We start from the raw sequence: 24,246 nt of genomic DNA, 5'->3' as shown, positions 1-24,246 counted from the left end.
GTACACACGTATTGAAATATAACTCTGTATTCCATAAATATGCACAATTATGTGTCAAATAAGAATAAAAGGAAAAAAATTTAAATTAATAAGCTTTAGTGATGAATTCTAATTCAATGGATATTTTTCAAAGCATATAAATAGTTTGATATTTAAGCACTTATTCATGCTCTAATTTCATTAATATTAAGCTTACCTTTCTTTTCGGTCCAGACTGCTTAAAACATGAAAAAGAAAAAAAAAGTAAGAGGCAAGACCTCATTGTTGATATATCACTGTATTTGTAGTAACTTAGTCAATTAAGGCAAAACTATTATGTGATCAATTTGTTTTAAACAGATTATATATATATTTACTATGTTTTGAATATTGTCTAAATTGTTTTTCAATTTTTGTCAATATACACAATAATTTAATCTAAACAATCTTCTTAAATATTTAACAGGAAGAAAGATGAATATACATAACTATGGAAAACTCCTGAAAGGGCTTTACTGAACTATCAAACATTTGAAAGTATAAGTACTAAGTCCCCCCCTTATCCTCAGGGGATACATTCCAAGACACCAGTGGGTGCCAGAAACTGTGGATAGTACCAAATCTATATACTGGAAATGAAGCACTGGTGGAACCATTCCATAAACAAAATGGCTGTCACCCGTGCTTTCTGATTTATGTTGCCAGAACATGGGCAGATAATTTTTATTTTTATTTTTGAAAGTATTTGGGTTCTTTGCTCTGTATATTACACCTAGCTTCATTATATGCCCCACAGCATTACCACCTAGTACCAGAATGAATCTGTCTATTCATGTTTTACGCCCCGGTGTCTCCTTTGCACTTTTATGAATTAGTATGTATTTCCCTTGCCTGAACATTATTCTTAATCTCTGAAAATTCAATGTTGATATCACAGCAAACTTAGAAACAATCTCAGTATCTACTAATAGGGGAATGGTTAAATTAAATGCTCTTTGGGCTATAGATGACTGCTGGTAACTGTAACTTCAAAAATCAATACCATTAAAGGGAGAAGAGGGACTATTATAGTAGTATATAAACAGTTTTCAAGGAATAATAACATTTCCTAAAAGCTATAAATTTTTTAGTAGTTCCAATCCTAGTATCAGGTATGATTATTTGATTTTGAGGGAGAAAAAAAGTTTTAAGGCTGAAACTTTTGTACAAAAGTCTTAGATTAAATACAGTATATGATTTAGGACACAAGGAAAGGCCTGCAATTTAAAATCATGGCCTTTTATCCAAGTCCAATGTATAAAGTTCTACCTTTCTCCACAGTTCATAGAAACTCCAAAAAGCTATCAATATCAGTTACTCAAGAGTAAAATTATATAAGCCCTCAACTTAGAATAAAACAAGATTCACATCCTAAAATTATTCCTCTTTATTGCAAAAGGGAACTAAATATGCAGAACTGTAAGCAAAGCATAGTTTAAAAAAATCCTCAAATTCCCATATTAACTCATATATTTCTATCATGTGTTGTATCAATTCAATCTTAGCAAATTAAGAAAAAAGAAATATGGTAACTTCTTTTTACATAAACAACATTCACAAAAAACATGTATTTAAAAAAAATTTCAACAGTAAGGAAAAGAACCATAAACTTACATTAATACCATGTGAAATTTTACCTTTGTGATTAAAAAAGAAAAACTAATATAAAATAAATCTATGTTGGCTAACTGACAAAAAAAGGGGGGGGGAATATTATCACATCGCTTTAAAGCGAAGCAAAATGTAAATATAAAAGTTTAAATGTAAGCTACCTTATCCTATATATTTATTTCTTATGGAACTGTATTTCTAGGAAAAGTAAAATGAAAACCAGAAGTTAGGCATTAATACCTAATCTAGCCACTTCCAATTCTAATACTATACTGTTGGGCCCAAGAAGAGAGAATAGTTTAGTTCTCTTGTTTTTATTGTTTTTCAAACTCACCTGTACAGAGGAAAGAAAAGAGATAGAAGAAACAGCTTCGGTACTTCTCAATAAATCAAGGGAGTTAGGAAGACCAAAACACACAGACACACACACACACACACACACACACACGGGCATACATGCACACCTACACTCAATTTTCTTATGATATAATATCTAATTTGTAAGTCATAGCATTTTACAAGTATCTTCTATATGTTTATTATCAAGTCTTGTCCTACAAGGGCTTACATATTAAAAAAATACATAAAAAATGAGGAAGTCATTATTAGTAATGTAGGACTTTGTAAAAAAAATATCAGCTCACATTGCTATTGAACTACTTCATACAAAATGGAAAGGAAAAATTACCTTGAACTAGTGCTGTACTAGTGGTCTTAAAATTAAAAAAAAAAAAGAAAGAAAGAAAGAGGAAAAAGCTGATTAATTCTGATATCCATGACCTGAGTTAGGACTTCAAAAATTCCTTCAAAGTGGCGATTTTCATTAATAATCTTGCTTATTCTAGGAACCCATTTTCCCATTTATGGATTATATATGAATTGCAGACATTCATCTTCCCCTATGGTCGTTATAAATCTTTTCATCTACCCTTAAAAAGCCCCGAAAAAGGTAAAAATGTAAATAAAACAAACTCATAAAATGTGTTGTTTTAGCAAGTTTGATTAAAATTAGGCGTGGGGATAGTATATGGATTTTTAAATTTCTGCATTTTGTTTTTTCCATTCTAATACTATTCTCCTCTATCACTATTAGTATATAAACAACGTATCTTTTAAATAGCAATTAAATTAACATTTAGAATAGCAATAAGAAAACAGATTGGAATTTTAATTATGTCCCAAAGACTAGCTAATCTGATGTGATAATTTAACAATTTTCACTCATTCTTTATAGATTAAAAAAGTGTGAAGCACTTGTTTCCATGTCTTACTATAAAGAAGTACAAATTACATAGAATGTAGGTCTAATTTACCTAAAAAGATAAATTATACCACTCGCCCCCAAAATACTCTGTGCATGAATTACCAAACTGGTGGCAATTCTTTTTATTTCAAATTAAGACTGGAGAAAATAAAAAAAATTAGGAGAAACCATAAAAGCCAGTGTGTTCACCCTCACCTGAGGCCTGACAATTGTGCTAACTGCTTGGTAACAACTATCTTAGGTAAAGTCTTTCTCTGTGCCTCTGAAAATGGGATTCCTACTACATGGAGTGTCCTTTTCTACTTAAGACACTCTCAAAAGCTCCTTTAATCCTTCCTATGTGAATTCTTCCCTGCTCCCTTCTCTGTAATATTACTACATATACTTTGTGTATCTCTACTACTGTATTTACAATATATTCATTTGTTTACTTGTCTTTCTGTACCCTAACCAATCTCTACCCTAATCAAACTAGAACTTCAAGGACAGGAATTTTGTCATATTCCTCTTTGAATACTCTGCACCTCATCTATACCTGGTATATAGCACAAAATCACTCAATGTTTTTGAAGGAAGAAAATTTTAAAACTCTAAATGAACTTGTTTCTGAACATCAAAATCTTTTTAATGACAGCCACACCACAGTTGGAATAAGAAATGTTTAGTCTTATACAGAATAAAAAAAAAGACAGATATAAGTAAAATCTGTTCTGCTGACTTGACCCTTTATAGTTTTCTTTACTGCCCCTAATCATTCTTGTGAAGTATGTCACTCATATTGATTACTTATTTATTTAGAGACAGGGTTTCACTCTATCACTCAGGCTGGAATGCACTGGCAGGATCATAGCTCACTACAGCCTTGAACTCCTAGGCTCAAGCAATCCTGTCTCAGCCTCCCCAGCAGCTGGGACTATAGGCATACATCACCATGCCCAGGTAATTTTTCTTATCTTCTGTAGAGACGAGGTCTCACTATGCTGCCCAGGCTGGTCTAGAACTCCTGGGCCCAAGGGATCCTCCCGCCTTGACCTCTCAAAGTGCTGGGATTACAGGCGTGAGACACCGCGCCTGGCCCATTTCTTTAAATATAAATGAATTCAGGTTATTGTTTTTTTTTAAGAAACAACATTTCACTAGAAATACTATTAATAGTTCTTATTAACTATTAATAGTTAATAGTCATTGACGAAGATGAGCAATGACACACAAAGTATAATAGGTGAGGAGACCTGGAATAAAACAGAACACAACCCAATTTCCAGACTATAATCTTTTTTTTAACATTACCAACAAGGAAATGAGGGATGGTGAATAATAGGGCATAGTGCAAATAATTTCAAACTAACTAATAACTTTAAAGGCAATAATAATTTAATAATTTTGGTTGTAAATGTATCATTTAACTTGATTAGTATTTCAATTTTCATTTTCAGAATATTAAGAAGATATCTTTACCAACAATGGTTTCTATTAGTATTTTCAATGATCAGTATGTGAGAAAGAATATCTCTTCTTCCTCCCTCCCCTAATTACTTTAATTATTTTTCTCATGTTTGTGCCACATGTAGGTCAGAGAGCTTGATTTGTTTGTGTACCTTGCAATAGAGCAAGCCAATTTTTGGTATGTATAGTAATTTCTCTTTCCATCCTTTTAGTTGAATTTTTCAAGTATCTTATGTGAAAACTATAAAATAGTTAAGCAAAATAAAAGTTAAAGTGAGAGAGAAATATAAAGTTTTTAAGTCAAAAATCTTTATTATGGCAAATCTATGTAAATAGCAAATATAGTAAGGGTTCCTAAAGTTAAGGACACGTTTTCTGAAGGAGTAGCCTAGATTGACATTCAAAGATAATGAAGAACAGCATCTAAAATATATACCAAATCTTTAAATCTTACTAATTATAAAAAATTCTTTATAATGCAATAAATAGATTATGTATTTAACTGTTGGAGCCTAAGAATTTGAGTCAACTGAAAAGGAATGTAACATTCCAAAAATGGTTCTGAAAAAACCTCAAGAGTATTAAAATGCCAAGCTTTCCTCAACAGTAACTTTCATTATTTCAAGGTTCAAGCAGTACTTTCAAGACCAATGAGAACTCATGAATCTAACTAAAGCTACTAAAATAAAAATTTTCTCAAACATTTTAAACTAATAATGTGATTTGTTTTGTTATTATGAAATCTTATAAACTAAGGTAAGATTTAGTTAATGGTTGTAGTTTTAGCCTTTCAGGCTAAACCACCAGGGGAAGATATCTTAGTCAAACACTGTAAAGTCAATGTTAAAAATCTATTTAATTTAAATATTTTCTTTGATCTTCTAGACTGTAATGCAATAGAATGGCTCTTACCTAAAAATTCTTACAGAATGTGATTAATTCAAAAGCAGATATAAAATAATAAAATTCCAGGTCATTAATTATTTCAGAAATATATCTCTTTACAGACAGTGAAAACAGTGAAGTTTCACAAAGAAAAAAATTGTTTTTAAAAAAAATAGTGAAAAACTTCATTAAGGAGGATAGATGTATATTCTAAACAAAGACAATTAGAATCCTTACCTTTGGGCTGCTGTTTTTACTGTTGATGACTGTGCATGAGCATGCTGAAAACGTCTACCATGAACTACAGTTCCAGAACATAATGATGCATTTTGTGTATTTTCACTGCAGATTCAAGAAACAAAAAATAATTTCAACAGGGAAAAATTACATACACATTTATGAAATAAATCCTTTAAATAGCACACACAGAGAAACCTTTACCATTAAAAAAAATTATTTAAAGATAAACCCAATTGGCCATGTTAAATTGTCCATTAGGAGTTCTCCACTTCCTGCATTCGTCTTTCAAATAAATGTTTCTAATCCAGTTTTTTTTTTTTTTTAAGTAGAATACAAGAATAGAAATCAGGAGTCCTAAATTCTACTTCTAATTCTGCCACTGACTTGAAAGTTACTTAGCCGTTATGTACACCTCAGTTGTCTATGTATAAATTGACACATAAAATAATAATTTTGAACCTTATTCCCGGGTTGTTACTGATAGACCAATCCTATCAGCAGTGGTTCACTATGTCAACCACTAGGAAAGGTGGGCTCTTTCTGGAAGACAAGAGAAATAGAAATCTTTAAAAAAAATTTAAATTAAATTTAAAAAAGTTCCTCATGGACATAATCTTGATTAGCACCTCCTAAAGATGACCACCCACCCTATGCTGCCATCTACTTCTCATATTATGACTGAGATTCTACTAACTGTATGAAAGCAAACTCATGAGATCCCAGCCTACTGAAATGTTTCTTGCAATATATTTTATTTAGAATGAAGAAATCATTGCAATCAATCCTACTCCCAAGATTCAAAGCAAAGAATCCACATACTGGAACCATCCTATCTCTTATCTCTACTGACAAATTCAAAAGAAATGGTATAGGCTGGGCCTATTGGCCACAAAGGTAGTTAGCTTTTGGTGTCAAACCCTTTCTTTATCTTTTCTGTAGCAATGTGTGGTGAAGCACCTATACCTCAATTTCTTATTGTTGCTCAACATGTTAAGTCCAATTGGGTTGCCTTTCAAAGTTCTAAAACTTTCAGTCTTGTTTCGTCTTACATATGTCTTCAAGAAATCACCAGAACTAGGAGCAACAATTCCAGATCGACGATTTAACTGTAAAAAAGATCCATAAATGTTAAAGAGTCAATAAACACCATAATAAGATAATCTATCAACAACTACTTGAAAACCCATTTAAAAAAAGGTAGTAAAACGGTACAGCTACCAGGGATGAGGGAGGCGGGCAGCACTGGCATGGATCTAAGACCAATTCAACTGTAATACTTTTTTCCTAAAGACGAGCATGGAGTTCATGTAAATCTCTCCAAAGATATTTGAGAAAATAAGGGCAGAAGATCTTAGTACAGCTTTCTCCAGAGAGTAAATAATAAGTATTTCTTCTGTTTAACAGGCCTTGCTGCTATCTGTAAAACAATACTACCAAATATGGCAATCAGATGTCATTTTAACGTGGTGCTTTTCTATAAGGACTTTTGCCTTAATATGAATGTTTTGATTGAAACACAGAAACTGAGATAAACCCAGATACTGAGATAATGTCTTTATATTTTCATAGGTGCAAATGATAACCATCACCTTGGGGAGATCACAGTATAGCAGGATGCCCCCTCGACCTCTTCTCAACAAAGAAACCTGCCTTTGTTACAGTCATTGCACAAGACATTTAAAAGGTAACTTCAGAATCTTTAAGATAAAAAATTCCTCAGTTGTTAGTGATAATTTCCCCAAAATACTTAAAAAGTCATTTTTATCTATGTATTTTATATTTGAAACAATACCTTAATATTATTTTTACTCTTTTGCAAGAAAATATACTACGAATGTTAACAAGTTTTTCCCCAGATATTTTTTTAAAAATTAATGTAATTAAAAAAATTTTTTTGAGACAGTCTCACTATGTTGCCTAGGCTGGATGAAGTCCAGTGGCTATCTATTCACTGGCACAAACATAGCACACTACAGCTTCCAACTCGTGGCCTCAAGCAATCCTTACGCCCTACCAGAGTAGCTGGGACTATAAGCACTGTGCCTAGCTTTCCCCAGTTATTTCTATAGAAACTCCTCAGTGTGCTCAAATAAAAATATCTCTCATTAAAAAAGCCATCCTGAGGAGAGAGTTCATTATGCCAACACCACTCTTATTTTATGGCATAACTACATTCCATAATCCAAAAATATCCATTTTTGACATACTGTTTATCACTTTCTCCTCCTTGAGCATTTCTTTATTTCCTAATCTCTTATGAGATAACAGACTATCAGGAACAAGAAACCCAGAGAACTGAGCCCAGATGTGAGGCTACTTTCCCATGAGGGCACCTGTTGATTCCAGAAGATGTAACTGAGGGGTTGAGAAGCTGAGCTTAAACTTCCAACAGACTCACATAGCTAGGGAGACAAAAGTAGAGTCCTAGATCCACCAAATACAGAAGGCCTCAGGAACACCTCAAAATTTGGATTAGGAGCCAGGTGCAGGGACATGCACCTGTAGTCCTAGCTGAGGCTGGAAGATCGCTTGAGCATAGAAGTTCAAATCCAGCCTGAGCCACATAGTGAGACCCTGTCTCAAAAAAAAAATTTTTTTTAATTAAAAAATTTAAAAATTTGGATTATTAGGCTTAGAGCCTAAAAACAAGGGTGAATTAGAACTATTATAGCACTCACGGACTGAAATTCAGCTTCCAATCATCTCAATTCTCCCAGTTGGAGTAAGGCAGTTGTTCCCAAATTTTAGAGTAGACAAGAATTATCTGGATGATTTATGAAAACAAATTGTTATGCCCCACCCCTACAGTTCCTTCTGATTCAGGAGTTCTCAGGAGGGCCTGAGAATTTGCACATCTAAGTTCCCAGTTGATGTTGATATGCTGATCAGGGGACCACATTTGAGTATCAATGGACTAACATAATCTGACATTAGCGCTCCTAGTCACTAGGACTAAAGTAAATATACGTTTACTAAAGTAAATGTATATCCTCTCTAGAGGAAGAGATTATCCTAGGCCACAAATTAACTCTATTTTTTATATGCAGTACCTACCATTCATAGGAAAGAAGACAACGTAATAAAAAATCAGGAGAAAAATTTGATAATAGGAACAGAAGTATAGGGGATAAAGATAATGGGTTAACATACTACTTTACTACCCTTAGTAAAGGAATATAATCACTTTTGGATTTGATCACCTCTTTATACAAAAAACTCAGATAGGACTGTCTCTCTAGCCAGGTAACTTTCCTTGTAATCATGGAGTTATTACATTAACATTAACAAAGATAGCAGACGCAAATTGCCTAGCCCAAGAATGGGCATACAGGTAGGAATTCAGTAACTATTAGCTCCCAATTAGAAATACAGATATCTTCAATTAAAAAGCCCACCATATGTCATTTAAACGTTATAACAACTCTATCCCTATGTTTTAAAGATCATTGAGCTTAAAAAGCAAAGTAACTTTTCCAAACTAAGTAAATGGATTAGAACAAAGATTGGTCTGATTCCAAAGCCTATGCTTTTCCACACTACACTGCACGAAGAATTTTTACAGTGCTGTTTGTAGAAACATAAATGGTGATTCTTAACAAGAGGTAAAAACAATATTATTCCAATGAAGACTGAAAACCATTAAGGTACAGAATATCTCAAAAATCAATAGAACTATATATACTATCAATGTCTTTATATTAATGTGGAAATTAATCCTTCCTCTTAAGACTTATTTAAGCCAAAATTATCTATCCCAATATATAGAGAGGCATATAATAGCTAATTCAACCAAGTATCTGAAGTGACCATATATTTTCAAAAATTTTTTTTGAGAAAGCATTTGGGTAAAGCTATTGACAACCCAAATCACACCAAAGCAACTTATATAGAGAATTGAATTTATATAGAGAAAGAATTTGATCTATATTAAGTCAAATTCTTAAATTTCCCAATTCTGTTGTCTAGAGGTTGCTATCAAAAGCTATATATACTTCACTCCATAAAAATACAACCAGTATTTCTAACTTTGTCAGATAACTATGTATCTCATGAAAACAAAGTCTTTATTATATTGTCAAATTCCCTTAGAAAAAGGTTCCCTACCATTTTATACTTAGATATATAGCTCCAGGAGTGGGAAAAAAAATCATTCCACAGGAGCATCTTAGGGTATAAATCTGTAAAAATTCTCTTATCATACAATTACAAAATTATAGAACACAATTCTAGTTGCCAGAAAATTCATAGACAATTGTTGAAGTAAAACACAACATATAAGTTATTTCAGATCTGGCATACTTACTTCTCTTCTAATTGTTTTTATTTTCCATCATTTTATTTGTGCTCCTATCCTAGTAATCTACATCAAATTACTGGGAGGAAATAAGGTATAATGAAGTAAAAAAATATATATATGGCTAATTACCTCTCAGATTAGAGCATGTCTATTAATAAAATCAAGATGATATATGCAGTCTGAAGGTCCCTGCAAAACTTTAATCTGCCCCCCACCAGCCTAAGACAGTTTTCCAAATAATGCAAGCACAGCATCAGGAGAACTACTGTGAAAAAATGACTCATCTGTTTGAAAACAGATCACATGACTGGAAAACCAACTATAAACATGGGCCTTACTGACATCAGATCTGCAACTATAAACATATCATTATTTACAAGTGAACACCCATTTACAAAGGTTCAATAACACTGTGTGTAATAATGATAAAATATAGCTATTTATGGAAATTTGCTAGTGCCGTGCACTGTATGAATTACAGTCTTATATAAATCTCACAATTCTATAAAGTGGATAGTTATTAGCAGGCCTAGAATCTGATATTCTGTCTGATTAACTACTATAATACACCACTCACCCAAAAATGTTATATAGTAGTCCACCCTTATCTGTGGTTTTGCTTTCCCTGGTTTCAGTTACACTGTGAGTCCGAAAATATTTTAATTTAACCATTCCCCTATTAGCAGATACTGAGATTTTTTCTAAAGTTTTGCTATGATATCATAATTGAATTTTTCAGAGATTGAGAATGGTCACGCAAGGGAAGTACATACTAATTCACAGAAGTACAAAGGACGCACCAGGGCATAAAACATGAATGGACAGATTAACTTTCAGACTTTGGGGCATATTATTTAAGCCAGGAGTAGTGTACAGAGAGCTAAGAAGCCAAATACTCTCAAAAACAAAAATTACAAATCATAAAGCATGGGTGACAGCCATTTTGTTTATGGTATGGTTCCACCAATGTTTCATCCCAGTAAACAGGGTTTGATGCTAATCCAAAGTTTCAGGCATTCACTGGGAGTCTTGAAATGTATCCCCCATGGATAAGGGGATATCTCAACTGGACATCAATCTACAGAGTACATTTATACAGTATAAACAAAGACACAGGGATTAGCAAACTTTTTCTGTGAGAAAGTTCAAATATTCAAATCTGTTCAAATATTCAAATCTATTGTAGCACAAAAGCAGCCACAGACAATACATAAACAAATAAGTATGGCTATTTTACAATGAAACTTTATTCATGGACACAAATTTGAGTTTCATATAATCTTCACATGTCATGAAATAGTATTCTTTTGATTTCTTTTTCAAGCATTTAAAAATTTAAAAATCATTCCAGGTTATGGACCATAGGCTGAAGGCCAGATTTGGCTTGTAAGCCTTAGTTTGCCAACCCCTGTATTATAGTATTCATTAAGTAATAATGAATAGCCAGTTAATAGAATTTAAGTTCCACAGGAACAACAACAATCAAAAACCTGTCTGTTTTGCTCCCTAGCACCTAGAACACAGTTCTCAATACATATTTGCTCCATCAATGAAAATATTTCATTGAGACTGCTAAAAGTGCAAAAATTATCAAATACATAGTATCTTCTACCCAAAGTTATCACATATCACATATCAATTTAAACAAAGCACAAGATATTCAAGTTTAACACCTAAAAATTTCAAATAATAAGAGAACCTAAAAGAATCCATTAAATGACTAGTGGCATTAACAATGTGCATTAAAAGCATGTAAATTCTTAAAAACAAAATGAGAACTGAAACAGTAAAGAAAAAACTAGATACACCATACAAGAAACACACAATTTTGAAAGAGAACCAAAAGAAGTTCTACAAATGATAAATGTCATTGGAATTTAAAAAAAGAAAAAAAAATCAATGGATGGATTAAAGAGCAGAATACATATACAGCTGAAGACAAAAGTTAGTGAACTGGAAGCCAGAGGTGAGGACATGACCCAGAATATGGTACAGGGATGTTTTCTTTCTTTGTTCCTTTATCCTCTCCCCCACCCCTTTTTGCTTTTAAGTATAAAATATAGGTAAAAGGCTATGAAAAAAATGATGGTCCTCCTATGTCTACCGGGAGGCCCACAAAGAATACTGTGGAAAAGCAATATCCACAGAGATAATGGCTAAAATTTTCATAACAAAAGACATGAATCCTTTACCTAAAGAAGCACAGTGAAACTGCAGAAGCCCAAAGGTAGAGAGAAGATTACTCTGTGAAACAGAAAGGGAAGGATATAAAGTCACTGTGAACCAAAATAAAAGCTATCTCCTAATTCCAGGATCATTTGCAAATGGAGAAAAGGGGCTATGCTAATGATCCATATGGGCTTACATAATATTAGTTTAAACCAAGGTATGCAAAATTTATCAGGCCCAGAGAGACCTGTGTATGGGACTTCAGTCATGCCCTCAACCCTGCTTGGAGACAATTTTTAAAGGCATTTTGGTCTTTCTTTTCTTCCATGTAGTTTCTTGACTAACTGATAAATTATCTAAAATGTTACCCCAAGTTGCAAATTGTGACCCTAATCCATTATCTTCAAGTTCCTAGAATTTGCGACACAAAGAACAATGAATAGCCAATCAATAGCTTATGTTATTTTAATGTAAATTTTTGGTAACCAATTTAGGAACTGCTCCCCCCACTTTTTTTTTGTTGTTGTTGCCAGGGCTAGACTATAGTGATGTCACCATACCTCACTGCAACCTCAATCTCCAGAGCTCAAGTGATTCTCCTGCCTCCGGCCTCTCCAGAAGCTGAGACTATGGGTGTGCGTGTGCAACCATGCCTGGTTAATTTTTCTATTTTTTGTGGAGATGGGGTCTTGTTGCATTGTACAGGCTGTTCTCCAATTTCTGGCCTCCAGCAATCCTCCCTCTTCAGCATCCTCCCAAAGTGTTAGAATTACAAGTATGAGCCACCATATTCTTTTTTCCTTTAAAAACCTACTTGTAACTGCTGCTAATTGGAACACATATTGAAGGCAACTTGAATCTATGCTCAAACCTGGCCCAAATAAAGTCTCTACTTTTATTAATTTTGCCTCAGTTTCTTCCTTTAGGTTGAAAAACATATATATTACCCACAAGCCATTCCAAATCCAGGTATACATAAAACTCTGGGATATACAGACTTTCTGTGTATAAAGGATAAACTTGCGTGGATAGCTTAGCTTTAGCCATGGTAATTAACTTCCAAATCCTCAATCCCCATTTTTATACTTCTCTAAAATTGATTTACTTTAAAACTCAACTGTAGAAAAGGCATCTGCTTTCCCATCTCCCCTTTCACAATAGCCCTTTCCCACTTAACAAAAAAAAGAAATAATTCTTATTGTATTAGGGTCTAAACCTCCTGCAAAGAACTATTTGATATACTGGTATCTGAACTCTCTTCTGGCATATAAAACAATGGTAGGACTTGTGTCTTTCCTTGTTTTGTATATATTTCTGTTAAAGATGAAGCATGGGATAGAAATGGGGTATTTTGGTCCAAAGTGGGATTTCCTTAATTTAGTTACATTGCAAAATGAAAAACTAATAAAAGTGAGGAAAATTTGCATTCACTGACTTTGTATCTTCTACTCCAATTATCATGGGAAAAAAAAAAGCATTATTCCTGGGAGAAAACCAAGGGAGAACAATTCAAAGACAGTACAGGTTTTAAAAAAAGAGAGAAAGACTGAAATCTGCTGTGCCTTATCACAACCAGCTAGCAAACTCAGTTCAAAAACCAAAGTTGTATTTTTCTATCTTATAATTATAACGTGAAATAATCGTCATGAAGATAGGAATTTATATGCATATTTGAAATGAAAGATGAGAACAGACTTTTTACAGATAAAAGACTGGTTTGACTATGTAAATTGGCCTTGTCAAATAAGTTATATGTAAGACCGACATTTTCCACAGATTAAATGAACTAAATATGCAGCTTCAGTGTTTTAAAAAGAATACACAAACCACAAAATATGATATATTTTACAAAAAAGTACTGTTCCTGGCCTACAGAGGACAAAAAAACCAATAAACAAAAGTATTGTTTTGGCAAAAGCATATTGAAAATTAACAAGATTTCAGTTTTGCCAATGATTTGGACTATCTGGTTAAAAAATAAACAAAAAGGAACCTAAAAGTAACAAGTATAATTCTCTAGCCACTCAAATCTTGCTGAAGTTTTTTTTTTTTTTTTTTTTTTTTTTAGTATATTTCTCCATAACTCAGAAAGCCAGTAATTCTAGTGACTGGATTACAAATTATTTTTAATTTTTAAATGTATGGTTACTATGTCACTTTTGGCATTTAATTCAAATGGACAGAACTGAATAATACCATAGGAAAATTCTTTCCATATTTATCTATTTATTATGTGACCAAGACTTCTCAGCATTTATATCTAAAAAAGATTTTAAAAAGAAAATGCCCCCATAAATAGGTACATTATGTGTCAATTAAAAAGAAAAAAAATTTCTTTGAAAGTTTCACTCACGCAATAAATAAATATAATCATGAATACATGAACTAAATGAATAAAAGGGAAAACATCAGCCCCATACATTTTAAAGGAAACATTTCCAATATTAGTTTACACAATAGGCTTAATAACTATAAATATTTGTAATGTACTTTTTAGATCAAGTGTTTCTTAATAATAACTCAATCCAGCTTTTAAAAATGTAGAAACTTTCAGCAACAGAAATCTTATTTAATGTTAAATTTCAGTGAATGTGTATCTCTTTATTACAATAAAGTATGACAGGACAATAAAAAGATTTTCAATTACATAAAAATATATCATATTAAGTTAAAATTCTGTGGGAAAACTGAACAGAAATATGAATTTAAGAGGGAAAAGGCACAATATAAAATTTCCAACTATTAAAGAAGAGATGGTTCATGTATTTTTAAAATTAGATGATACTGAACAGCAAATCGGAATGCTCTTTAGAGATCACTGGAAAGGCCGGGCATTATGGCTCACACCTGTAATCCTAGAACTCTGAGAGGCCGAGGCAGGAGAATTGCTCAAGCTCAGGAGTTCCAGACCAGCCTGAGAAAGAGTGGGACCCCATCTCTACTAAAAATAGAAAGAAATTATCTGGACAACTAAAAACATACATAGAAAAAATTAGCCAGGCATGGTGGCGCATGCCTGTAGTCTCAGCTACTTGGGAGGCTGAGGCAGGAGGATTGCTTGAGCCCAGGGAGTTTGAGGTTGCTGTGAGCTAGGCTGACGCCATGGCACTCTAGCCCCGGCAACAGAGTGAGACTCTGTGTCAAAAAGAAAAAAAAGAAGAGATTACTGGACACATCTAAGTGTCCTGTACGTTTTACTTTAAAACATCAATATTTATGTCCTAAAAAAACCTCCATATACTTTCTCAAAATATTATGGGAAATCTGCAAGCAAATTATATACATGTATAATACATATATATTATACATGTATTAATATATATAATATATATATATATGAAGACCAATGCCCTAATTTAGTGACAGAAAATATCTTTTATTTTGCCCTATGAAGTTCACTTTTTTTCTGTCTACCTAAAGAACACCTAAAAGGCAGCACTTTAGGGAACTAAGGTGTTAAATAAAGGTTAGAAACACCTGTAGCATGAAAAACTCTATAGATTTTCAGTGTGAATAACTTTATAAAGAAAAACTTTACAGTATTGAGAGAAAAACACCAAATTCAATAAATTCCTAAAATTATGACAAAAGAGTTGCTGCAAAGGAAAAAAACTCCAGAAAGACGGGAAAAAGGTAAATTTAAAAGTCCCTAAAATTCTATTAAATTATGAAATACGTGAAGAGGGTGCTATGTTCAGATCAGCACAAATTCAAGTTTGATGACATATTCTGCAAGGTTATAGGGAAATAGGAACTCTCATACAATGCTAGTGGGAACAGCAAATGTTCACTGCTATGAGTAGGGAATTTAGCAATTTCTAGCAAAATTACATGTGAATTCACCCTCTGAAATAGTGAGTGCAATTCTAGGAATCTATCCCACAAACAAACTGCACAGATATGAAAAAAATATATCCACAAGGCTTTTATTAAGGCACTATGTGTAACAGCAAAAGACTGGGAAAACTCTCTTTTCATCAACAGGGGACTAACTAAACATCTGTAGTAAATCCATCAAATGCAGTACTATGTAACAATAATAGGGATGATAAAGATATCTGAATATTTTGCTGTAGAGTGATCTACAGAATATAATGTTAAGTAAAAAAAATCAAGGTGCCAAACAATGTGGACAGTTTCTCCAAAAAGGGTGGTACATGCTTGTATTTTTAAAAAAAGAAAAAGTAATGGAAGACTAAGCCACATAATTTTTTAAAACAGGTTGCCTACAGGGGAAAAGGAAGGAAAAGGGAATCAGGACAAAAACAAAATTTTTCTGAATAAAACTTCTTTGTAGATGAGACATTGTAACCATGTACAATTTTTTTTTACATAATTATAAAATAAATGCAAATGAAAATAAAAAGCGGGCCGGGCGCGGTGGCTCACGCCTGTAATCCTAGCACTCTGGGAGGCCGAGGTAGGCGGATCGTTTGAGCTCAGGAGTTCGAGACCAGCCTGAGCAAGAGCGAGACCCCACCTCTACTAAAAATAGAAAGAAATTATATGGACAGCTAAAAATATATATAGAAAAAATTAGCCGGGCATGGTGGCGCATGCCTGTAGTCCCAGCTACTCGGGAGGCCGAGACAGGAGGATCGCTTGAGCTCAGGAGTTTGAGGTTGCTGTGAGCTAGGCTGACGCCACGGCACTCACTCTAGCCTGGGCAACAGAGTGAGACTCTGTCAAAAAAAAAAAAAGAAAAGAAAAGAAAAGAAAAAGCAATTCCTCAAAATAAAAAACAAAGTTAAAATAATAAATAATAAACCTAACTTTCTATCCAGTTGTAGAATACCAACCAGGAATAAATAATTTCTAGTGACTTCAAAACAGTAATTTATTGGTGGCCAAGGTAGGAGGATCACTTGAGGCCAGAAGTTCAAGACCAGCCTGAACAACATAACAAGATCCCCTACCTACAAAAAATAAGAAAAATTAGCCAGGCATAGTGGTGTGTGCCTATAGTCCTAGCTACCTGGGAGGCTGAGGCAGGAGGATGGCTGGAGCCCAGGAGTTCAAGGCTGCAGTGAACTATGATCATGCCACTGTATTCCAGCCTGAGCAACAGAGTGAGACTCTATCTCTTAAAACAAAACAAAACAAAACAAAACAAAAATCACATTAATTTAAACATAAGTTCTTAGTGGGACACACCTGGTGATTTCACCAAAAACAAACAGCAAGGAAACAAACAAAATAATTTGAAAACCATTTCATTAATAATTACATAGGTATTACTATTATAAAGTACTTTATACATCTAATAGGACAAAGCAAATAAGTAATTAAATTAACATCATTAGGAACCAAGGCTGTTAACTCAAAAGCCCTAAAAGAAAAATAATATATTTGACAACATAAGAAAAATACATTTTCCCCAAGACAATAACTACCCTAAACAAAGAAAAAAGACTAGTGGACAAACTGGGTTAAAATATTACCTACTAGTGTCACGGCAAATATCACTACAAAATACTGTATTTCATACCTATAAAAACCATTATAAGATACACTATTACTGGCTGTATGTACTACTGTGCAAAAAAATTTTTTATAATTAAACCATGTCATGCTACCATTATAAGATTCATCTAGATTTCAGAGATGGCAAAACATGGGAAAAAAGTGCCTTAGATTCCATATAAAAAGAATTCCAGCTGGGCATGATGGCTCATGCCTATAATCCCCGCTACTCAGGGCTGCTTGAGCCCAGAAGTTGGAGGCCGCAGTGAGCTACAATCGTACTGCTACAGTCCAGTCTGGGCAACAGAGTAAGACCCTGTCTCTAAAAATAAAATAAAAAGGATTGCTATAAATAATATTCTAAAGACCAAATAGAAAAATGGGCAAAGGATATTACCTGACAATTATCAAAAAAGAAACAGAAATGGACTATACATATGAATAGGTGTTCAATCTCACTCATAAAAGAACTGCAAATTAAGACTACATTGAGATACTATTTTTCATTAGCAAAGATTAAAAGGTTAATAACACTAACAAAAGTGAGGGGAAACAAGTACTTTCAGATACTACTGGTAAAAAGTGTTAATCAGGTATACCAAAATAAGAAATGTACCTGTCCTGACACAGCAGCCCTACTTCTAACAAATCACCCTACAGATGTGCTTGCATGTGTGCAAAAGAACCCATATAGCAGGCTAATTTATACATTGTATTAGGAAAAAAATTAAAATTGGCAACACTGTAAATATCTGTCAGTTTGGTGGTACTGATTAACAGTACTTCATACAATGGAATACTATGCACTCATTGAAAAGAATGAGGGTGCTTCTTAAAGGCTATTATGAGTGGTCTCTGTGATAGAAAAAACTCCCCTCAAACTGTGCTTTCCTCCAAACTCCACAACAATCAACACAGAAGACTTCTGTGACCAAACGTGGGGTTTTTCCCCACACACCAGCAGCAGATTCCACCTAGGTGTCCCCTAATTCAATTCCAACATTATCTACCCCAAGATAGCAACAGGTGAGGGCTCAGTCACCAAAACTAACCCCTCTTTCCCTCCATTTGCCAAGTCCAGGCCTTCAGAACTTCTGACTGACTAGCTTGAAAAACAGGGTTCCCACAATCCCATCCGTGTTCAATTAATTTGCTAGAGTGGCTCACAGAACTCAGGGAAACATTTATTTATGTTTACTGATTTATCACAAAGGATATTACAAAAAGATATACATGAAGAAATGCATGGGGGGGGGTCTGGGGGAAGGGGCACAGAGCATGCCACCCTGGAAGCTCTCTGAATCCAGTCCTCTAGGGTTTTTACGGACAATCGTGTGGAAATGTGATTAGCCTTCAGGGTATAGCATGGGACCCTCTCTGGAATGAGGGTCTTATGACTCACAATCAGAAAGGCAGGGGAAGCCAGAGAGATTGTTTCCTGAGGCCTAAAGAGCCCCAAGATTAAACAAGGACTATGGGAGTTATGAGCCATGAACCATGGACAAAAACCAATATATATGTAACACCACAGTCTCTAAGACATATTAAATTAAAGTAAGATCAGAAAAACTGCACACAGTATATTACCAATCGTGTAAGCGGAGGAATATATATTTTCTTTATAATGCATCAAATATTTCTGAAGGGATAAACAGGAAACTGGGAATACCCTTCGCTTCTGGGGTAGGGAAGTAGGTGGTTGAGGCTTACAATTAAAAAATATTAAGTCTTCTTTGAGGTAACAAATTTTAGTATATAACCTAAAAATTTTAAAGCAACACTTGCCTTTTTTCCTTTTGAGGTTTCAGAATCCTCATCTTCATCTACACTCAGAAGATTTGCTCCACTACATAGAAAATAAAGGGAAAAAACCTTAGTAATAATCACAGTCCATACACTAAATTCAGAAGTTTTATCATCTATGTTCACCTAATTCAGGGAATCAGTAAACTTTTTCTGTAAAAGGCCAGAAAGTAAATAGTTTAGGTTTGCAGGCCATATGGTTTCCATAGCAACTACTCATCTTTGCCATTGTAGTATGAAAACAGCCATAAACTATAAATGTGGCTATGTTCCAACAAACATTATTAATAAAAATCAGGTAGTAGGAAAGATCGAGCCCATGGGCCATAGTCTGCTGACCCCTACCACAAATGAACACATACTTTTGTTTTTTCAAACTATGGATTTTATTTATTCTCACTCATTTTTCCTTTCTGTCTTGGTTTGACAATAACAGAAGATAGAGAAACAAAGTAAAGGAGAAGAAACAAACTGGTAAGGGAAGAAAACCTTAGCTAATCAAAAGGAAGTAATTCCAATGCTACTACCATAATAAATTAGTTATACTTCTATCATTCTTAGAAATATCAACACTTTACTGAGAATCATTGTACTGAGATTCTAAAAGATCAGACTAATATATCTATAAACAGCTCATGTTAATCTCAACATATTCAAAAAGCTGAAGTCCCTTAGGACCCATGATGAACCAAACAGTACAATTCATAAAGGAGATATATAGGACAGCTAGCACCTTAAAAGACAATTTTTTAATAATATAACTATGGCAAATCTGCCAACAAAGAAAGTCAAATACACCTTTTTGAAGACAAGTCTACTAAAGTATTTATAGTAAAATGCTAGCTATTTATAATAAAAATGTTTTGTATTATCACTGCTTATATGTATCCCAACTTTTTAATGCTAAAAATTCTCTCTTGTAAACACTGTACAAAAATATTCAAAAAGTGGTATACTTTCTATTTAGCTTAAGTTCCGATTTAAAATTTTAATTTTTCAAAACTGTATACTGAATGTAATAAAAAATTATTTTATATTAAAAAATAATCAGAAAAAAGAAAAAAGAAATGAAAGAAAGAAGATCATAAAGTACTGACTTAAAATGAGAAACTTACCAGTTCAAAGCTCTCCTTCAAATAAAACTTCACTTCAGGTCAACATCTCATAGGTGAAGGCACATAAAGTGGTAATGATGAATGGAGCTGTTGCCCAGACAGAAGTGAAGCACCTACAATATTTAGCCAATATACTCTGAATGACTTCTTGTATAAAAATTTCTAAAAACTATTTATAGTTTTGGTAGAACTCTGTGTATATATTATTTGTGTTTCTCTGAATTTGTTGCTTCTTTTGGCCAGCAGAAAACCAGATAAATCAAAAACTAAAAACAATGTTGAATTTGTAATACAAATCTCATGACATTCACAAAGGTCTATTAAAACTATTATTTAAAAATTTTTACAAAGCAGTCATTCCAAGTACATTAACAAAGTGTAATGAACACTTTGCTTAACTTCTGTCTGGGTAAACACCTGTGTTTATCATTTATAGTGGTTCTGCTTTCTCTGGTGAGAATCTGATCTAAGATGGATGTGGTGGTCACAACTGGGGAAGAAAGATACTGTAGTACTTAAACTTTCATACAAAATCCAAGAGTCTTATCTGGGTTCACTTACCCATGATAAATGGTAGCTTTTCAAATTACTGTCTAAACAGACCGCCTTTTTGAAAAACAACAACAACAACAAAGAAAAACGATTTTCTTAATTTGAAATCTTCTGTTGTATGGTCAATTTTTAATCATAAGGTTATGTGTATTATATGTATATATTTACACATTTCAAACTATTTACCAATAAAGAGTTGTGTTTTCTTTCCCTTAAGGCTACTATAAAAGAGTTAATGTTTTCTTAAGTAAAGAATACCACACTCTTAAAACTCTTTCCATGGAATATAAATTGTTTTTCTATGAAAAGTTTCATTCTTATAAAATATCTGAGGGAAAAAAAATCCTTACTCTTTATCTGTATCTCCTTCACTTTCTTCTTCATGATCAAAGCTCCAATTATTTTTAAAACCTCCATCTCTCTTAGATTCTGATCTAGCCAAAGCTGAAATAAAAACAAACTGAGATAAGTATTCATTAATATAGCTATTCAATATAAAACAAATTTGAGCATTTCCCAGGCTCTTTGATTATTCTAGATTTTCTTTTAATTTGCTTGCCTTTTGTCTATTTCTTATAAATACTAATATCCTATTAATAAAGAGAAAAAGAACACATTAAAATTTATTTTTACTAATTTATAGGCATCCATATATGTGTGCTTGCTACACAAAGAAGCTCAAATAAATAAGATATAATAATAAAAATGGAGGGTACTTGACTATATATGATTATATAAAATCAGCCCTAAATCTCAATCTTTGATCAGTGATTCTAGAAATCAGGACCTATAAGTAGTCTGCTTGCCTTATTTATAAGAGCTATATCTAGACTACAGGACTTTTCCTTAAACTCAATCATCCCTGCCTTTCAATATAAGAAAAATAAGACAAGGTTTTCTGTGTTAGCAAGATGGTTAACTTGATGACCCAAAAAACTCAAAATCAGAACACCAAATACATTCATCACGAGTTAAAATTTTTTTTATAAGTACACAGCTGAAACACTGTGAAACCATAAACAACTATTAATAGACAGTGGGAACCAGAGAGACAAATGAAGTTCTAAAGCTGGCATTTCTCTTGGTGCCATTTAACAAAAACCTGATGTCTTAGCGCTTGGGCTTTAAGATTAAATTCAGGGCTCCAGCAAGATGAGAGGTCAGATTGCAAATCAGAAGACCTGAAGGCCAACAATCTGACTGGGAGAACTAAGAAAAATAAAAGAAACTCACTGAAGAAAGAGTGGAGATAACTATGGTATCTTATCCTTGGCTCTGGCTTTTTGAGTTGAACTAAAGACAAACTGTACCTATCAGAGCTACTGTCTGAATGTTTATGTCCTCCCCCATTTATGTTGAAATTTCAACCCCTCTTGACGGTATTAAGAGGTGGGGCCTTTGGGAGGTGATTAGATCCTGAGGACAGAGCCCTCATGAATGGCATTAGTATACCCTTATAAGACAGGCCCAAGGGAGCTTGTTTGTCCCTTCCATCACAGAAAGCACTACTGGTGAGAAAGTGGGCCCTTACCAGACACTGTCAGGACATGTTGACCTGACTTTCCAGCCTCCTAAACTGTGAGAAATAAATTTCTGTTGTTTAAAAGCTACCCATCTTTGGTATTTTGTTACAGTAGCCCAAACAGACTAAGATAGTTAGGAAATTCCTAATCATAAGCCAACAATTAACTAAGGTTTGTGGCTAGAATTTTCACAACCCATGTGGCCCAGAAAAGTCCATGATTAAAACGGCTTCACAAGAAAAGATGCTCAATTAGGGAAATGTAAATCAAAATCTTAATGAGATACTACTGTTCACCCATTAAGACAGCTATTATTATTTTTTAAATGGAAGTAACAAGTATTAGCTAGGATGTTGGAGAAACTGGAACTCTTGTGCATTGCTGGTGGGAATGTAAAACAGTGCAGATACTGTGGAAAACAATGCGGTAGTTCCTCAAAAAGTTAAATATCGATTTACCATATGACCCAGCAGTTTCATTTCTAAGTATGTTCCCCAAAAAACTGAAAGCATAACTCAAACAGACACTTGTAAACCAATGTTCACAACAGCATTATTCATGATAAGCCAAAAGGTGGAAACAACCCAAATGTCTATCAACAGATGAATGGATAAACAAAATAAGTAATCTGGTATGTGTGCACACACAAATACACCACATATACAATGGAATAATATTCAGCCATAACGGAATGAAACTTGGATACAGGCCACAACGTGGATGAACCTTGAAAACATTACACTAGGTGAAATAAACCACATACAAAAGGACAAATACTGTATGATTCCACTTACATGAGGTACCTATATGAGAACAGGCAAATCAGGCCAGGAGCAAACACCTATAATCCCAGCACTTTGTGAGGCTGAGGCAGGAGGATGGTTTGAGCCCAGGAGTTTGAGGTTGCAGTGAGCAACCATTTCACTGCACTCTAGCCCAGAAAATAGAGTGAGATCCTGTCTCAAAAAAAAGAATAGTCAAATTCATCGAGACAGAAGTAGAAAACAGGTTACCAGGGACTGGGGGCGGGGGTGGGTAGTAGGAGGGAGGGGATATGGAGAATTATATTTAATAGATACAGAGTTTTTGTTTGAGATGAGGAAAAAGTTCCAAAAATGGATAGTGGTGGTGGTTGCACAACATTGTGAATGTACTTAATGCCAATGAATTGTACAAATGTACACCTAAAATGGTTAACATGGTAAATTTTATGTCTATTTTACCACAATAAAAAATGTTTTTAAAAAGAAAAAAAGCTTCAAAATGACTAACAGAAGCAAACATAAATCCTCTCCAAAATACATAAAACTTCAATATAAGTCTCAAAAAAAGAGTTTCAAACAATATCAAGAAACAGGAGAAAACAAGTCAATAGCAAATCTGAAACTTCTTTAATGTATACTGGGGTTGAAAACGTAAGCAAATAAATAGTAGATAATGAGAACAAAGTTTCTTCCTGTCAGAGAAAGAAGTTATAAGTAAGCAAGAGGGAAAAGCTAGAAGGAACGCTGTGATGCTAGATTACAGTCAGAACTCAGTCACTGAACTCATGTTTATTTAACACATAATAGGTAGATATGTATGTGTTGTAACATGGGTTAGTATATAGAGCTACGGCTCTGTTCTCTGACAAGGTCTAGAAGCAGTGACACCCCAGTAGCAGCAATAAACATACCTACTACCAGATCTTGGTTTCCAAGTACCATTCTCTCCAATAAAAGGAGCCATGGCTCGCTCCTAAGAGAAATGACTGAGTCTAGGGCAGGGGCAGGAAAAATATAGGATGAAGATGGAGTACTGTGCAATGTCAGAATGCAAGAAAGTGCTTTTTTGAAAAAGAAAAGATGAAGCATGTCAAAA

The 24,246-nt window shown here is 33.7% G+C and overlaps 1 protein-coding gene across 5 annotated transcripts in view; it reads right to left on the bottom strand.

The window, feature by feature from the left end:
• Positions 1-24,246, bottom strand: part of SENP6 (SUMO specific peptidase 6) — a 105,302-nt gene that overhangs the window by 66,875 nt on the left and 14,181 nt on the right. The window contains exons 2-6 of one of the 5 annotated variants that reach the window (XM_069488986.1): positions 21,214-21,307; positions 19,179-19,239; positions 6,428-6,570; positions 5,462-5,566; positions 197-217 (exon numbers count right to left, since the gene is read on the bottom strand). The exons of 1 other annotated variant lie outside the window; for it this stretch is intronic. In XM_069488986.1, coding sequence (XP_069345087.1) covers positions 197-217; positions 5,462-5,566; positions 6,428-6,570; positions 19,179-19,239; positions 21,214-21,307 — 424 coding nt within the window. The remainder of the gene's footprint in view (positions 1-196; positions 218-5,461; positions 5,567-6,427; positions 6,571-19,178; positions 19,240-21,213; positions 21,308-24,246) is intronic. 3 more of the 5 variants (XM_069488988.1, XM_069488989.1, XM_069488990.1) reach the window with 3 other exon arrangements.

Source organism: Eulemur rufifrons, chromosome 15 (genome assembly GCF_041146395.1).
Source record: "Eulemur rufifrons isolate Redbay chromosome 15, OSU_ERuf_1, whole genome shotgun sequence".
NCBI classification, from domain to species: Eukaryota; Metazoa; Chordata; class Mammalia; order Primates; family Lemuridae; genus Eulemur; species Eulemur rufifrons.
Note: the sequence above shows the minus strand (reverse complement) of the source record. Positions and strands in the feature narration are given on the sequence as shown.